Genomic DNA, 17,756 nt, shown 5'->3' on the forward strand with positions numbered 1-17,756 from the left:
TTTAAAGGAATAAACAGATTATGGGAGCTTTTTCTTACTTTTCCCTTTCCTATTACAATATTGCTCTAAATTCATTTGAATTTTTTTTCCTAGCAGCTTCAATTTAGATCTGATTCTGACATAAAAGTAAAATGTCTTGGTTTTGTGCTAACCATTTTTTGTTTGGTTTTCAGGTTCTGTTTGTTCCCAGACACTGGTGGCATTATGTGGAATCCATTGATCCTGTCACTGTCAGTATAAACTCGTGGATTGAGCTGGTATTTTCCTTTTCTAACAAATGTCATCTCCTTGCTTTTAAGATACACAGTGCCTGTCTTTATAACTTGATGATTAATTTTAACCAACACTCCCGTGCTACCTTGTTTGCTGTGCTATGGGTTATGGATTCTGTGCTCTGTTGGTGGGTGGTGAGGTTGGAAATAGGGTTTTTGTGACACGCTGTCCTCTTTCTTCTCGGGGCACAGTGCGCCCTGAGGTTGGTGTGCCGGGCCTGCTCCCTTGACTGTTAGGAGAACTGTGTTGGGCCTGGCTGAACCTGCCACACACGTCCCATGGTGCTAGTCCCATCCCACACCATCTGGGCTGGAAATATCTGCTTCTTGGCTCAGCGTCCTCATTACTAATTGCACAATTCACAGTCCTGAGTTACACATCTTTTCAGAGCAGTCTTTCAGTGCTGGGTTTTATCATTTTATTTCTGCCAAAGGCTTTTTCCCTCCAATATGCTATGCTTAATCCTGGTTGCCTGTTCCACTTGACAATTAGAATGGCTACCATTATGGTTCAAGTCTGTCTCTCCCACCTGAAGCATTGTTGCATCTGCACATGCTTTAACCAGAGACTTTGATCGCAGCCATGGCTGGCGTCTTTCATTTAGCATAATGTTTTTAAGAATCATCCGTGGAGTAGTGTGTATTAGTACTTCATTCCTTTTTTTATATAGCTAAAAAGTATTGTTTAGACATACATACCACATTTTGTTTATCCACTAATCAGTGATGGACCTTTGAATTGTGTTTACTTTTGGCTCTTATGAATAATGCTACTGCTGTCATTTACGTACGTGGTTTTGTGTGGATGTATGTTTCCATTTCTTTCGGTATATACCTGGGTGTGGAGTTGCTGGATCATATGGACATCAGCCGGGCAGGCCAGCAGGCTGGAAATTCAGATGAGTTCAAGTTGCGGTCTAGAGTCCAGAATCTGTAAGACAGGCTTGCAGGCTGTATGTAAACTGGCTTAGGATTTCTGTTGCAGTCTTGAGGCAGAATTTTTTCTTCTCCAAGAAACCTTAAATTTTGCTCTTAAAGCCTTCAACTGATCAGATGAGGTCCACCTGCATTATTGAGGATAATCTGCTTTTACTTAAAGTCAGCTGATTATAAATGTTAATCACATCTATGAAATATCTTCACAGTGACATCTAGAATAGTGTTTGACTAGACAATTGGTCACCATAGCCTACCCAAGTTGACTCATAAAATTAACCATCTGGTAACCCTAGATTTAATTTTCTGAGGAATTGCCAGAAATTGCTATTTTCCAAGCAGTGCACCATTTACATTCCCCCAACAAAGTATGAAGATTCTGATTTCTCCACATCCTTATGAACATTTGTTATCTGTATTTTTTATTATAGCCATCCTAGGAGAAGTGGTATCTCATCTTGAGGATTTGCTTTTTTTTTTAATTTAATATTATGTTTCTAATATTCATCTGTGTTTCTAATATTCATCTCTGTTGTCACATGTAGCTGGTCATTCATTTTCACTGTAGTATAATAATATCCTCTAGTGTTAATGTACCAGTTTATTGATTCATTTTTCTGTTGATGTCTAATTGGGTTGCTTTTAGTTTTTTTGCTTTTATAAATAGAATATTCTTGTGTACATGTGCAAGAGTTTCTCCAGAGAATGTGTATATATCTAGAAGTGGAATTGCCATCTGTAGGGTGCACAGTACTCAAGTTTATAATATAATGCCTGCATATTTTCAAAATGTCTGTCAGCATACATTCCCGCCATCAATGTATAAGATTCCTGTCAATTATTTGACATTTCTCCATCATTTGGAATTATCAGACCCTCTTTTGCCAGTCTCACGGGTTTCTTGATTTGCATTTCCCTGATTATTAATGAGGCTAAGCTTATTTTCATGTGTTTATTACTCATATAATTGTTCTTTTTTTGACATGTTTGTCTTCGTGGCTTTTGCCCATTAAAAAAAAAAAATGGGTCATTTGTCTTACTGATGTGTGCAGATTCTTTATATATTTTGCAATCAGTTATATATGTTACAGACATCTGGCTTCTTTATTTCCTTTATGGTGTCTTTTGATGAACAAAAGTTACTAATTTTAATGTAGTTTATCATGATTGCCATAGTTTATACTTATTGTATCTTAAGATACAATAGATAGATAGATATTTAGCCTTCTCACTCTTGTGGCCAAGAATGTTGTTGTTGTTCAGTCACCAAGTCGTGTCCGACTCTTCACAACCCCATGGACTATAGCACACCAAGCTTCCCTGTCCCTCACCATCTCCTGGAGATTGCCCAGTTTTATGTCCATTGCATCAGTGATGCCATCCAACCAAGAATGTTTATTAAAATTTTTTTCCCATTCCTCAAAAAATTAGCTTGTCAAAATAATCCTCTATTGGGATTATTCATTTTCATGTGATACTTTTTAAAAGAAACTTTAAACATGTCAGAGACTGGAAAATGCTGAAGAAAATATCACAGGTGATTCATACTTAAGGCCTATTTCTTACAGAAAGGACCCATACTTAAATTTAGTTGGCGAAATATTCTGCAACTCTTTCTAGGTGGCAGAAGATAGTTAACACGTAAGAATCGTGGTCTGCCAACAGCATATTCATTCCTTTAGTAACAAAGCTTATGTTGATGAAAGAACAAAACACGCAGTTAAGAGACTCCTCTGTTTTAAGCAGTGAGACCCAGAGACAAATGAAACACTGTGTCTTCTTTTTTAACCTTGACCTAGGAAGAGGACCACCAAACCCGGGTAGAAGAGGCAATCACCCGCATGCTTGTGTGTGCCCTGAAAACTGCAGAGAATCCACACAACACCAGAGCTTGGTTAAACCCAACTGAGGTAGGTCTCTTCCACTTTTCATCATGGCAGTTACTATCCTGTGACAAACCAACTCTGACAAGAACGCTTGTTTTCCAATTTATGTAAGTATGTATAACCATTTTAAGGAGTTTTTCTTTTTCCCTAGCTTGAGGAAACATCCCATGAAATCAATTGTCACTACTTAAATGGGGCCATCTCTGCTTTTTTTAATCATTATGGAACATCTGAAGTAGTAGAAACCCAAGCACAGAGAACCAACAGAGAGTACACGATAAAGGAGGAGTTAAACATGCACAGCCACATGGGGGTAGAACAAGCTGGTGGCCACAACTTAAGCTCAGAAACAGTGAAACAGGAGGCAGCAAGTCCTTTGGGCCTTGATCTGGTACCTGTCACACCAAGTTCCGAAGAACCATCCTCAGAAAGAGGAGGCATATTTGAAAACGATGGTGAAGACTTTGTCAGCAAAAATGGAAAATCCTTTGGAAAGAGGCAGCGAATGATGAGTGAGAGTGAGAATGCAGTTGTGGAACAGATTGCTTCAGATAGGACTGTGGCCGTTTCCCAAACATTTGTTTCTACAGATGACTTGCTGGACTGCTTGGTGAATCCACAGGTAACCAGGATAGTGGCACAACTTCTGATTCAAGGAAGAAGTACGTGATTCTAATAGAAAATGATTTTCTAAATACTGTTTTAAGAATATCTTTAAAATAATGTAGTTTTTAAATAAAAGATGAACCAGCAAAAGTTCAGTTTGCACATGCTTAAAATGTACTGTTCTCACCTAATTAAATTTTAGTCTTTTGCCACCTTCTGGCATACACATTGCTCTTTGGACAGCCTGGCTTTTTGTTATTTGTATGCCTCTTTCCTCAGTGCCTTTGCCTTGCCTCTCCCATCTCATACCTTCAGCCTGTCTCAAACACAAGCTCCTGGTTTTCTCAACAGGAAGTGGTCTCTGCATCAGCCTCAAGCAGGGGTCAGCCTGCTGCTTGTTTTTGTAAATAAAGTTGTATTGAAACACGGCCATACCATTCATTTACATATTGTCTGTGGTGGCTTTAGGGTTACAGTCACAGAGCTGAGTCGTGACAAAGGCAGTATGACTTACAAAGCTGGAAATATTCACTGGAACTCCTTATAGAAAAAGTTTGCTAACTTTTTAATGGATCAAAGGCATCCATTGGGTGAATTCTATATTTTGTTACTTTTGGCAGGGGGAGGGATTGCAGTTGCTCATTTCAATAGGTATTTTTGACTCTATGTAGTAAGGTGATGTGGGACAATTTGTGATTGTACTAGGTTGCCAACCTCTTAATTCAAATGCAGGGTGAATTCTCGCCTTGATCTGAAGTGACCACACTTCTCACGTGTGTAGGATTCTCACTGGTTAACCCCTGTGCTCCAGAGTAGAGTACCCATCAGGAGAAAAGTAGGTGGGGCCTCTTTGTGGAAGGAGCTGGGACAACTAAGGACAACAGCCCTGCAATAAAAATGACCAAATGCTGCTGACTCCTGAAGCTAACAGAAAGCTTGTTTCGTCAACTTAATCCCACTCTCATTACATTTGCAAGATGTGGGGATAATTACTATCGTTACTGTTCAAGTACGAATTTAAAAACCAGATTGATCTCAGTAACCATTCATAAAAAACACATAGAAAAGATATACAAAGTCACCTTTTAAGAAGATTGACTATTGGTCTCATCCTTCTCACTTTTCAAACTGAGGGTATCAATAAATCCCAAGAGAGTGCTGGCTTTCTGGGAGAAAGGAGGAAGGGAGGTGAGCATGCCCAAGAAAAGAATGGTCTGAAAAAAGATCCTTCTGTAGGGTCTTTGGCCCATTTTTCTTATGTACATGTTTCAATGCTATTCTCTCAAATCATCCCACCCTCACCTTCTCCCACAGAGTCCAAAAGACTGTTCTATACATCTGTGTCTCTTTTCCTATCTTTCATATAGGGTCATCATTATCATCTTTCTAAATTCCATATATATGCGTTAGTATACTGTATTGGTGTTTTTCTTTCTGACTTACTTCACTGTGTATAATAGGCTCCAGTTTCATCCACCTCATCTCTTTAATGGCTGAGTAATATTCCATTGTGTATACGTACCACAGCTTTCTTATACATTTGTCTGCTGATGGACATCTAGGTTGCTTCCATATCCTGGCTATTATAAATAGTGCTGCGATGAACATTGGGGTACACGTGTCTCTTTTCCGTTTTGGTTTCCTCAGTGTGTATGCTCAGCAGTGGGATTGCTGGGTCATATGGCAGTTCTATTTCCAGTTTTTTAAGGAATCTCCACACTGTTCTCCACAGTGGCTGTACTAGTTTGCATTCCCACCAACAGTGTAAGAGGGTTCCCTTTTCTCCACACCCTCTCCAGCATTTATTGCTTGTAGACTTTTGGATAGCAGCCATTCTAACTGGCGTGAAATGGTACCTCATTGTGGTTTTGATTTGCATTTCTCTGATAATGAGTGATGTTGAGCATCTTTTCATTTGTTTGTTAGCCATCTGTATGTCTTCTTTGGAGAAATGTCTGTTTAGTTCTTTGGCCCATTTTTTGATTGGGTTATTTTTCTGGAATTGAGCTGCAGGAGTTGCTTGTATATTTTTGAGATTAATTCTTTGTCAGTTGCTTCATTTGCTATTATTTTCTCCCATTCTGAAGGCTGTCTTTTCACCTTGCTTATAGTTTTTTTCATTGTGCAAAAGCTTTTAAGTTTAATTAGGTCCAATTTGTTTAATTTTGCTTTTATTTCCATTACTCTGGGAGGTGGGTCATAGAGGATCCTGCTGTGATTTATGTCGGAGAGTGTTTTGCCTATGTTTTCCTCTAGGAGTTTTATAGTTTCTGGTCTTACATTTAGATCTTTAATCCATTTTGAGTTTATTTTTGTGTATGGTGTTAGAAAGTGTTCTAGTTTCATTCTTTTACAAGTGGTTGACCAGTTTTCCCAGCACCACTTGTTAAAGAGACTGTCTTTTCTCCATTGTATATTCTTGCCTCCTTTGTCAAAGATAAGGTGTCCATAGGTGCGTGGATTTATCTCTGGGCTTTCTATTTTGTTCCATTGATCTATATTTCTGTCTTTGTGCCAGTACCATACTGTCGTAATGACTGTAGCCTTGTAGTAGAGCCTGAAGTCAGGCAGGTTGATTGCTCCAGGTCCATCTGGAGGATGCACTCACCACTATCTCACACTGTATATTTACCTAATTATTTGATTGTTGTCTGTCTTCCTACAACTAGAATGTCACTGCATTAGAGTTTGGTTTTGATTATTGTGTATTTGCAGAGCCTTGATCAGTGCACAGCATATGGTAGGTGCTCCTTAAATATTTGAGTAGATTGTTTTTAAAGGAGGCTTTCCTGGTGGCTCAGACAGTAAAGAATTTGCCTGCAGTGTGGGGAGACATGGGATTGATCCCTGGGTTGGAAAGATCCCCTGGAGAAGGGAATGGCAACCCACTCCAGTATCCTTGCCTGGAGAATCCCATGGACAGAGAAGCCTGGTGGGCTATAGTACATGGGGTCACAGAGAGTCAGACACGACTGAGCGACTAATACTTTAAAAAGGAGACCTTGTTGACCGATACTGCATCAAAATCATTGGGGCAGAGGATGTTGTGGCTAAGTATAAGATGTCTGTTTTCTGTAGCACGACATGCATGCTCATTCACTCAGTCATGTCCAGCTATACTGGAGTGGGTTGCCATTCCCTTCTCCAGGGGATCTTCCCAACCCAGGGACCAAACCCATGTCTCCTTGGTCTCCCACATTTGTAGGTGCATTCTTTACCACTAAGCTGCCTGGGAAGCCCCATCTATAGTAGATATGTCCCTATTGCAGAAATAGACATGTCCTGGTCTTCAGATCCCTTTTTTTTTATACCTCCCTACACTGAGAGCTCCCCCACACCCTCCTTCACTCAAAATTCCCTCACCCCTTCCCTCACAGGCTTCCCAGGTGGTTCAGTGATAATCCACCTGCCAGTGCAGGAGACGTAAGAGACACAAGTTCAACTTCTGGGTTGGGAAGATCCCCTGGAATAGGAAATGGAAACCCATTCCAGTATTCTTGCCTGGAGAACTCCATGGACAGAGGAACCTGGCGGGCTACAGTTGATGGAGTTGCAGAGAATCAACACAACTGAGCACGCATGCACCCCTCCCTCACCCAGAATTCCCACATAGCCTTCTTCACGGAGATTTGCCTCACCCCCTCCCTCCCAAATATTTTGCTATCTTTGCTGCTTCTTTGAGCATTGTTTTTCAAGTTGTAGATCGTGACCCATTATTGTTCAGTCACTAAGTCATGTCTGACTCTTTGTGACTCCATGGATGACCCATTAGCAAGTCATAAAATCAATTTGGTGGGTGAGACCAGGATTTTTTTTAATGAAAGAGTACATAATTTCAGTGAATTTGGTAGTCAATGTATTTTGTGAAACTGTCCAGCGAGCATTTTTTTCAGGGTAAGTATATTTCATAATATTTTCAGTTATATCTGTATGTGTACTAGGCCTGACATAAAATGTACTTCTTAGTGTATGTTGGGGTTGGAAAAGTTTGAAAGCTGTTCTGAGTCAACGTACTGAATTCTGTTAAAGGTCTTTGGCATGCAGAGACCTGGGTAGAGAGTTAAGACATTGATGTGAATGGATTCTAAATGTAAATGGGTGTTGGGAGATAATATCTTAATTTTATAGAGATAGAGATTATAACAGAAAGAGATCCTGGCTATCTGCAAATTGGGATTATAAGAGGGAGAAAAGATAATTGAAAGGGGAAGGTTGTCAGCCACCAAGTAGGGGTCCATTTCATCCTATATTTCCCAGATAAGCATGCCCAAATGAGTGAAATAAATTATTAAATAAATACTTTGATTCTTCAGGCAGGAATACTGAAGTGCGTTGCCATGCCCTTCTCCAGGGGATCTTCCCGACCCAGAGATTGAAACCGCATCTCTTACATCACCTGCATTGGCGGGTGGGTTCTTTACCACTAGTGCCACCTGGGAAGCCCCATCCAGAGGTTAGGGGGTTGAAGTTGTTACACCTAAAGTTACAGTATCCAGGTATTAGCAGGGTGACCTGTCTGGTAGGCACAATGGCTGGGGCCCCTGAGCTTTTAAGGTCTACAAAAATGTTTTAGTTTCTTAAAAAAAAAAAAAAAAAGAATCCAACTTCGATATATTCATGGTTATACCAATGCAGTAGCAACTTTTCCTGGAGTAAGGGGCCCACAAAGGTAAAGGTGCCTAAGACCCATGAAAGTCCTAAACAGCTCTGAATATGCGGGGTATCAGAATCATTTGAGGGGCTTACTGAGGATGCAGATATCTGGGTACCATTCTATAGAGCTATAGAATCTGACTCCTTTGGGATGGGCCAGAATTTGCAGTCCCAGCAAGCACCTCAGGTGCTTCAAATAGCAAAAAAGTTTAAGAATCTCTGGCCCTGGAGTAGACCACCGAGACCTAACACAGGCTCAAAGTGGGCTTGTTTTAGCAGGGGCTACTGCTAAATAGCTCCTTACTAAAATATTAGCTCTCCTTACTAAATAGCAGTAGCTATTTCCAGAATTTAGCTACTGCTAAATACTGAAGGGCAAATCTGCCCTTCAGATTTGCTGAGCTAAAGCTGTACTGTGCCCTTCCTGCACCTTTCAGTTGAATGTTATTAATACTCTGAGGCTCTCTTGATGCTGTCAAGTTTAATTGTGGTCTTTTATCAGCAGTGGCCTGTGTTTATCATCAGGCTCTCCTGTATTTGCCCTTAAGGATAAAGATGTTTAATCACCAAATAACATCTTCCAAGTATTTTATTCAAAAAGGAAGAAATTATATTTATTGTAAAAAAATTTTATTGAAGTACAGTTGATGTACAGTATTATTTGTTACATATATACAATATAGTGGTTCAGTTTTCAAAAGTTATACTCCATATATAGTTATTATAAAATATTGGCCATGTTCCATTTGTTGTGTATTCCTTAGATTGAGGGCAACTGTTACATTTATGGACTGCATCACTGTCATACTTGGTACAGTACACCCTGATATTCAGCCTTGCCTAAGTTACCCAAACCAATGGAGAACAAGTAAGAGAGCAGATCTCTCCATTTTATTTCTTATATTCACTGTCAAGCCCAAGTTCAGATGCCAGTGACTAAGAAGCCACTCCTAAGCAATAAGGAGTCTTTGCCAATCCACTTAAAAAACAGCAACAGCAAGAAAAATTTCAAGATGTCTGTGTTTAATGAAGCGGCCACTATGGCTCCTCAACCTCCTCTACATGAAGTGCAGGTGTTGCTCCCTGAGGCCAAGAAAGGGTGCCTTTATCCTCCTGGTGACCCCTACCATCCAAGTTCACCATCTGTCCTGGCTCCCCACGGGCATAGCTCTGGCCTCTTGGCCTTCAGAACTTCAAAATGAAGAGCCTCTACAGTGAAAACCAAAGCCAGAAAGGACAAGGCCATGGAAATATGAGGATAATGTACACATTGTTTGAGATGTTCCTGAGTCAGTAGCATTAACCTAGAGGCCATGTTCTACAGTAGGAAGATCAAGAGGCTTGAAGACACAGAGACCCAGATTCAGTCGCTGGCTCTCAGGGCTGTTATGCAGGGGACCTCAGGCAAGGAAGCTTCTCATGCTCTAAGCAGTAGTTTCCTCAATTTTAAAATGGGGATATAATTCTTTAAAAAGTGTTGGGGGAATGAAATAAACACTGTATGAAGGCACCTATTATACTACGTGGTACAATTTAGGCACTCAATAATGTTTGAATCTGAAATTAGGGAAATTATAAAAGAAACTTTCATTACTATCCAATAGATAGGGGGTTAGCAAATTAGTAATATGACTGCTTAATTCCTTTGGTTTATTTATGCCCAAGGGTTTAAAATCATCAAAAGCTAGGCTGCCAAGGAAAATAAGCTATTTAACACACTTAATATAGGGTTTCATGCTGAAGACACAGCAGGCATTATCCCTTTTTCTGCTGGGCAGAACTAAGACCACGAATAGAAGTTACAAGAAGGCAGATTTGGGTTCATCATGAAAAAGGACCAGTTGGAGACCGGGCTGCTATACTGTACAACTCCATGGGACATGATTCACCTAGTCCCCAAGCTAGACCCCAGCCCCTGGCCTGTGCAGGGCATGGCAACACTGCAGTCCCAGAGCCCTGACCAGAGCAGTGCCATGTGCCCCAGCGGATTTGAGAAGAATACAGTTCCCTGTGATGGAATCTCTTCAGTTTGCAGCAAAGTGACAATAAGTCAAGGGTGTTGAAGAGATGGTTCCTGTTGGTCAGGAGTCTGACTGGGACTTCTTCATTTTAGTTTATGAAACACTTGTAGAGCATCCATTGTACATTAGGCATAGACCTCAGCCCAGGGATAAAAAGAATTAGACACCATTCCTGCAGCCAGGTAAGACAGCAGCCCCACCCACTTAGTAATACTGTGCTCCCCACAGCAGTATGGGGTCCTGACATGTCAGTGGCAGCTGAAACTGCGTCACCGTGTCCCCTGCCTTTAAGATTAATGTTATTCTCTCCTTCCTGGAAGGAAATGACACACCTGTACTTCTATAGATTCGATGTCCATGATTAAGGACACACAGTGCTAACAGTTATCAGATTTAAATTCTCAAATTTATTGCTCTCAAGATAGGTTTATTCCAGTTATGAAAGAGAGGCTGGAGAAAGTCTGATTTCAGTGACAAAAGTCCTTTGATCTTAGAAAAAGCTGTTAGAGAAAAAAAAAAAACAAACTACTACTTGCTTTACAGTTAGATATGTATAGATAAATAATATCTTCTGCAAAGGTTACCAAAATGTTAATATCTAAAAGTAATGAGGTACTCTGGGTAAGCCTGGTAGTCATAAAATACCACAAATAAATTTGGATTTTGCAGACAATCTGTAACAGTGTCATATGAGTCAGTAGGATTTTGGTGGTCCTTTGGAGGAGGCACAATTAATGATCTGTTTCCAAGTGTGTAGCATCCAGTGAGTACTCGCACATAATACATATGCTTCTTCCCATTTATGTCTGGTCTGGAGTACACATCACTGGCGGAGTAACTGGCATTGACAGCAAAATAGGTTCCCTTTCCATATGCTGTAGCTGTGACAAGAAAAACAAACCATCCTTAAGGATTTCCAATCAGTCCATAATTTGACACACTGATCCAGTATGTCAAATAATGTTAAAAATAATGTTCGGTTCTTTCTAAAGCCTCTTTTAAAAAGTTTTGTGTGTGTTTTTAATTTTTAAAAATCATTCCTCCACCCTGGAGGGCCAGTCAGCCCGTTTGGGATGAAATATACTGAGTCTAACCTAAAACTTTGGTTGTCGCATAGCCCCCAACCATGAGAGAACACAATGCCATCCACGCTGTCCCCAGCCAGCTTGGACTCTCATGGCTGACACCTTCTTTGAAGCAGCCAGATTACATGCTTCCTTACCATTCTTTCCAGCGTAACTGCGGTTAAAGCCTTTTCCGTTGACAAGTGCCACTGAGTCAGCATCTGTCCCATGGAAGAGCAGCTTCTCATTGGTCACCTGGCCATTCTTGGCATCCATGCTGTTTTTCTTTGTCTGATAGTGTTTCCAGAGCTCTGGATTCTGAATCCTCTCAATCTGCAAGTCAATAAGGAAAAATTTCCTGTCACTGCTAAGAGCCCTTGGCAAGATGCAGGAGATGAAACATGACCACTATTTTTCTTAAGTACAGATTACAATGAACAGCAAATTCAATGCCAGATGACACATTCTGCATTCAGAAATCTTTTTAGGTCTAGAGTTTCAGAGAAATAGGCCTAGATAAGAATATTAATTTAATTTTCAACATCTTTTATGCACCATATGAGAGCAGACAACGTTTAGGATCGTAAGTCCTCAATATATGAACTTGGCTGACCAAAGCCTCTCCAGCTTCTCACTGCTCCTGTTGCCATCTATCTCACTTTGTCACTTTGCTGCACTCGTCCCCAGATCTGGGATACTGGTTTATCTAGCCATGTTCTAACAGGGGGAGAAGAACCAGAGTGTCTAGGCAAGAAGGAAATTTTAATTAGTGAAAATTAATCTCTGGTCCAGTTGGAAGAGTGGAATAGGAGGGGATCTAGTTATAGACCAAAGTGGCCATGCTTTGACCATACTCTTTGGCCTCCAGGATCATGGTGGAAACTCCTTGAGCCTTGGATTTCAGATCAGTTTCTACATTCCCCTAATCACCAGGCAGTGGCAGTTTCATAAGGTTGACTTGGGAAAGAGTGAGGGGCGGGCGAAGGGGGCCAGGACCCTTATGACTAGGCACAAGGTGAAGGTTCTATGTGGTCAGAATCTTCTAGTTCAAAGAACTCTCAAGTCTGACACCATTATTACATGCCTTAATCTGTTTTATTTTTTCAGTTTTAGTTTCTTATTTAAGATAGTTTGCCCACTAGTTCCAAGTCTCAGCATTATCATGTATTTTGTTGATTCAATTTATAATCTTAAATTTTATTTTTCCTTTTGCCTACAACTAACTTTTTAATCTTCAAACTGTCCACTTCCATTTTATTTCTATTTACTTTAAATTTTACTCATTTAAAAAATAATTGTATTTATTTATGGTTCTGGGTCTTTGTCACTGTAAGGGCTTTTCTCTAGTTGTGGCGAGTGGGGACTACTCTCTGGTTGGGGTGAGGCTTCTCATTGTAGTAGCTTCTCTTGTCATGGAGCACAGGCTCTAGGGCATGCAAACTCAGTAGTCGTGGCACAAGCGCTTAGCCACTCTACAGCATATGGAACTTCCCAGGTCGGGGATCAAACTCATGTCTCCTGCATTGGCAGGTGAATTCTTTACCACACTGGGCCACCAAGGGAGCCCTATTTTACTCATTTTTTAAAGCCTTAAAATTTTATTCATACAGAGTTTTGAAACATTCTTTTAAAATTTGTTTATTTTTAATTGAAAGATAATTATTTAAAATTATGCTCATAGTTCAATAAAAATAAAAAGTTTGATACATTACCTGCAAAAAATATTCTTGCAAAAACTTATCTGAATTTACCCAAGACTTTCAACCTAACTGTAAGTTTACCAGAAATAAAGAGGACAGGGAATAACTTAAATGATTCCATGAGGAATCAAACAAATTAGAATCTATAAGAAAACTGCATGGATTCTTAAAGAATCTAGGCAAGATAGAGTCAGAATGTGGAATATTCTATAAAACAACTAGCTTAAACTCTTCTAAAGTTTCAGTATCATGAAAAATAATGTTTAAAAATGCAGGAGTACTGTTCTAGATCAGAAGAGATGAGGGAGAGATTAATATAATGACCAGGTACAATGTGTGAATCCAGATGGAGGCAGGGGTTGAGGGGACATTCTAAGAAAGCTGTTTTGATTGGGGAAATTTGAATATTGACTCTCTATTGGATATTATTAAATAAAAATGCAAACTTTCTTACATGGGATAATGATATTTGTGCTATTTAGGAGAATGCCTTTATTCTTACAAGACATGTGCTAAAATATTTAGGAGTATCATGGTATCTGCAACTTACTTTCAGTTGTTTCAGGAAAAACAGCAAGGGGGTGCAGGGAGCGAGCTCCGCCCCTGGCAAAGGTCGTGAGGAAGGAGGCTTGGCATACGCAAAGGCAGGATCAAGCCTCAGGAGTCTCCCTGGAAATTCTCGAGCAATCTACCCCCAAAACCAGAGTCTGCCTACTTTCTGCTTTGTGCTTTCACCTACACCTCTGACTTTACGGGGGGCTGTCCCCCACTACCTCTCTCTGAAAAAAGAGTTAGCTTACAGCTCCAGTTAATAATTCCTGGGTGTGACAGTGTTTCAACCTACAAACTCCCTTGGAAGTCCTCTAGCCTGCCTGAATAGGTTTTTCCGGCCACATGTGATTGCTCAGAGCCTCCAAACTGTGAGAGGCAGGAGATGTTCTAAACTGTCTAAATACAGATTCCTTTGAGCAGTTAAAAGATTGATTAGAAATTGTATTGGTGAAGGGATTTTCACTTGTTGGGCCAATGTTTGCTGCTAAGTCTCCATATCCCTTACCTGCTGTGTCCCTGGCAGTGTATTGATTAATATAATTGGTGTAAATAGTAGCTTTAATGTTTGTAACCTGGGACCCTTGAGTTAATTCTTTTTCTTGTTATAGCCCACCACACCTTTGCTCTGTAGGAATGCAACTTTATCTAATGCTTTTTGGAGGCTGGCGCCTGACTTTAGAATAATCACCTTTAGAGAAAAATAAGTTTCTTAAAATGTTAACAGGCCTCTGGGCCAGAAGATGATGCAAATCACCTAAACTTTTGCATATGATAAGTTTGCAGGAAGAAAGCCTGGCTTACTGCATGACTCTACCCCTTCCCCCATTATCCTCTATGCATAACTTAAGGTATAAAAACTACTTTGGAAAATAAAGTGCGGGCCTTGTTCACCGAAACTTGGTCTCACCATGTCATTCTTTCTCTTACCTTCTGGCTGAATTATTCAGCCTCTTTTCTCCACTGAATTTCCTCACTGAGCTATCCTTATTCTATTACTCTTTATATCCTTAATTAATGTTTAATTAAGCAGTTGTTTCCTGATCCTCGCCGACGCCGTCCCCGCTTCGAATTCCCTGGATCCACCGGGGCTGGACCCCGGCAAGGGGGAAGAAAGCAAATGTTACAAATCTTAGTCACAGGACATGACAGTCATGGAGGATGACAGACCACCCATTTTTCATGTTAGTGTTTTTGTACTACAGATACCTCCACAGAGGTGCTTTTTAGGTACAATCTAAAGCTTTGCTTTTACTGGTGTCATAGACCAAGATTTCACATAAGATTTTACTTGAGGGTTTCCCTGGCGGTCCAGTAAGTTAAGAATCCGCCTGCCAATGCAGGGGACTTGGGTTTGATCCCTGGTCCAGGAGGTTCCCACATACGTGGGGCAACAAAGCCCATGTGCCACAAGTACTGAGCCAGAACTCCAGAGACCATGAGCTGCAACTACGAGCCCGTGCACCACACCTACTGAAGCCCGTGCGCCTAGAGCCTGTGCCCCTCAGCAAGAGAAGACACTGCAGCAAGAAGCCAGCACGCTGCAACTAGAGCGTTGCCCCCACTCGTCGCAAGGAGAGAAGACTTGCAGCAACGAAGACCCAGCACAGCCAAAAATAAATAATAAATATATATATTTTTAAAGATTTTATTTGAGAAAAGGGTTCCACTACAAAAGAGTGAAGTCATTTCTCTAGTGAAGGTCTGTCAACACATGGTAAGCCTTCAGGGCCTGCTGCAAACATTTCCGGTCACCTGGGTAATCCTGCTCAATCCAGAATTGGCATCTCATCACTTTTGTGCCAGAGCCCGACCCCCAGAGGACTGTAATTGGTATTTTGAATGAAACTTCTCCCAGAACCAGATCATCACTGAGCTGTGTACTTGAATTATGTTTTCTTGGTACCACATAGAATTGTTCTGCTCAACAGGTTTATATAGAGGGATCTATCTATCTATCTGGCAAGCTTATTTTTTCTTCCAGTTTTATCGAGATATAGTTTTCATGCATATAGCACTGTATAAGTTTAAGGTGTACAGCATAGAGATTTGACTTAAATATATCATGAAACAACCACCACAATTCCAGTGAACACCTGTCATTTCATAAAGATATAAAATTAATGAAATAGAAACAATTTTTTTCCTTGTGATGAGAACTCTAGGATCTACTCTCCCAACAACTATCACACATGACATAGTGTGTGAAAGCAGTGTTAATTATATTTATCATGTTGTACATGACATCCCCAGGACTCCTTTATCTTATAACCACAAGTTTGTACCTTTTGCCTACCTTTCAACCCATTCCCTCTCCTGGTACCCCCTGCCTCTGGCAACCTCTTTCTCTATGATAAGTCTGTTTACTTTTGCAGTATAATTGACCTACAACACCATGCTAGTTCCTATTATATAACATAGTGATTCAATACTTCCATGTATTTCAAAATGATCACCATAATAAGTGCAGCTACAATCAGTCATCATACAAGGATGTGACATAATTACTGACTATATTCTCCACACTGCACACTTCATACCTGTGACTCCACTACTGTGCAACTGGAAGTTTGTACCTCTTAATCTCTCTCACCTATTCCTCTCCTTCCTGTATTGAGAGACTAAAACAAAATACACTGGCACAAACTTTGATATTGAATTCATTGTGAGTATGACTATGAAGATATTCTCTAGTACTTATTCACAGGAGAACTCTCTCAGGAGTCAGTCTCAGTATTGTGAAGCATTAAGTCTCTTAATCAAATGCTTGCTCTTTGATTTATAGACATTATAAAACTTAAAGTTGAGCGTTTACTTCTATGCATTGTCAACTAGGAAGCACAAGAATGAATTCGAGGGCCTCTTCTAGTAACTATCTGCTGCTAAGTCGCTTCAGTCGTGTCTGACTCTGTGTGACCCCATAGACGGCAGCCCACCAGGCTTCCCCATCCCTGGGATTTTCCAGGCAAGAACACTGGAGTGGGTTGCCATTTCCTTCTCCAATGCATGAAAGTGAAAAGTGAAAGTGAACCCAGTTGTGTCTGACTCTAGCGACCCCATGGACTGCAGCATACCAGGCTCCTCCATCCATGGGATTTTCCAGGCAAAAGTACTGGAGTGGGGTGCCACTGCCTTCTCCGAGTAACTATCTAGGACCTGATAAAATACATGTTATGTATTTTTGTAAACTAACGGTACTAACAGTATCAGGAAACTAATTTCCCTACCCTCTTTTTTTGTCCATTTTCTTCATTTATTTATGTTATTTGAAGGACAGCTTTGTAGGACACTTCAAATCTTTTTTGAATTATTATTATCATCACTTAAGTACATGAATAACAGAGTGGTGGCAGTGCAAAAAGAGAATAAGAGAAAATTTGCAGAGAAAGAAAATATAGGCCTTATTGAAAGACTTGTTATTATGGATGAAAGGAAGGTACTCAAAGATCTCTAGCTTTCCTCAGAAAGTGATGGAATCAAGGACAGAAAGTGGGAAGGAAGGGGAAATGATGAGATAAGCTTTAGGGAGATTGAGTTAGCAGACAGATATTCAAGCGGAGATATTTTTTAGGCCACTGGTGTGTTCCAGGGCTTGAGTCAAAGATCTAGATTGGTGATGCTGATTTGAGAACTATCAACACTGAAATAATAGCTGCAGGTGAGAAGAGTAAAAACAATCCTTGGTAAAGCGTGGAGACAGAATGGTGGTGCTGGTTTAGTTGCTCAGTCATGGGCAACTCTTGCAACCCCATGGACTGTACCTGCCAGGCTCCTCTGTCCATGGAATCTCCCAGGCAAGACTACTGAAGTGGGTTGCCATTCCCTTCTCCAGCAGAGACAGGATACCAACATATAAATCTGTGAGTAAGCTAGGATTAGGGGTTTAGAGGAGAAACACATACCAGAGATAATGAAAGGAAAATTAGTTAAAAGAAGGAGAGGAAAGCATCTAAATAATATTGCCGTACAAATCCAAGGAGAAAATAATTTCAAAAAGCAAACTTTTTAAACTATTTAAAAGCAGAAGATGCCAAAATAAAGGAAATGAACAAGGAAGGCACCACTGGAT

At 40.4% G+C, this 17,756-nt stretch overlaps 2 protein-coding genes across 14 annotated transcripts in view; one reads left to right on the plus strand and one right to left on the minus strand.

Moving 5' to 3' along the window:
• The window catches only part of HSPBAP1 (HSPB1 associated protein 1), a 57,582-nt gene extending 53,454 nt beyond the window's left edge, over positions 1-4,128 (plus strand). For 9 of the 10 annotated variants that reach the window (XM_086403096.1, XM_086403135.1, XM_086403106.1 and 6 more), the window contains 3 exons: positions 174-257; positions 3,008-3,118; positions 3,246-4,128. In XM_086403096.1, the coding sequence (XP_086259222.1) occupies positions 174-257; positions 3,008-3,118; positions 3,246-3,764 (714 nt within the window). In that variant the 3' untranslated portion in view covers positions 3,765-4,128. The remainder of the gene's footprint in view (positions 1-173; positions 258-3,007; positions 3,119-3,245) is intronic. The other variant, XM_086403169.1, reaches the window with a different exon arrangement.
• The window catches only part of PARP14 (poly(ADP-ribose) polymerase family member 14), a 55,576-nt gene continuing 38,927 nt past the window's right edge, over positions 1,108-17,756 (minus strand). For 2 of the 4 annotated variants that reach the window (XR_015164585.1, XM_086403070.1), the window contains exons 16-17: positions 11,597-11,771; positions 8,967-11,255 (exon numbers count right to left, since the gene is read on the minus strand). Coding sequence is in view for 2 of the 4 variants with exons in the window: in XM_086403070.1 (XP_086259196.1) it covers positions 10,966-11,255; positions 11,597-11,771 (465 nt within the window). In the remaining 2 variants the exon portion in view is untranslated. Of the gene's footprint in view, positions 1,337-8,966; positions 11,256-11,596; positions 11,772-14,617; positions 14,779-17,756 lie in introns of those variants that run through there. The other 2 variants (XR_015164584.1, XM_086403076.1) reach the window with 2 other exon arrangements.

The sequence above is a fragment of the Bos grunniens genome, chromosome 1 (genome assembly GCF_055505025.1).
Source record: "Bos grunniens cultivar Pamir isolate PY7600 chromosome 1, Bosgru_T2T1.0, whole genome shotgun sequence".
NCBI classification, from domain to species: Eukaryota; Metazoa; Chordata; class Mammalia; order Artiodactyla; family Bovidae; genus Bos; species Bos grunniens.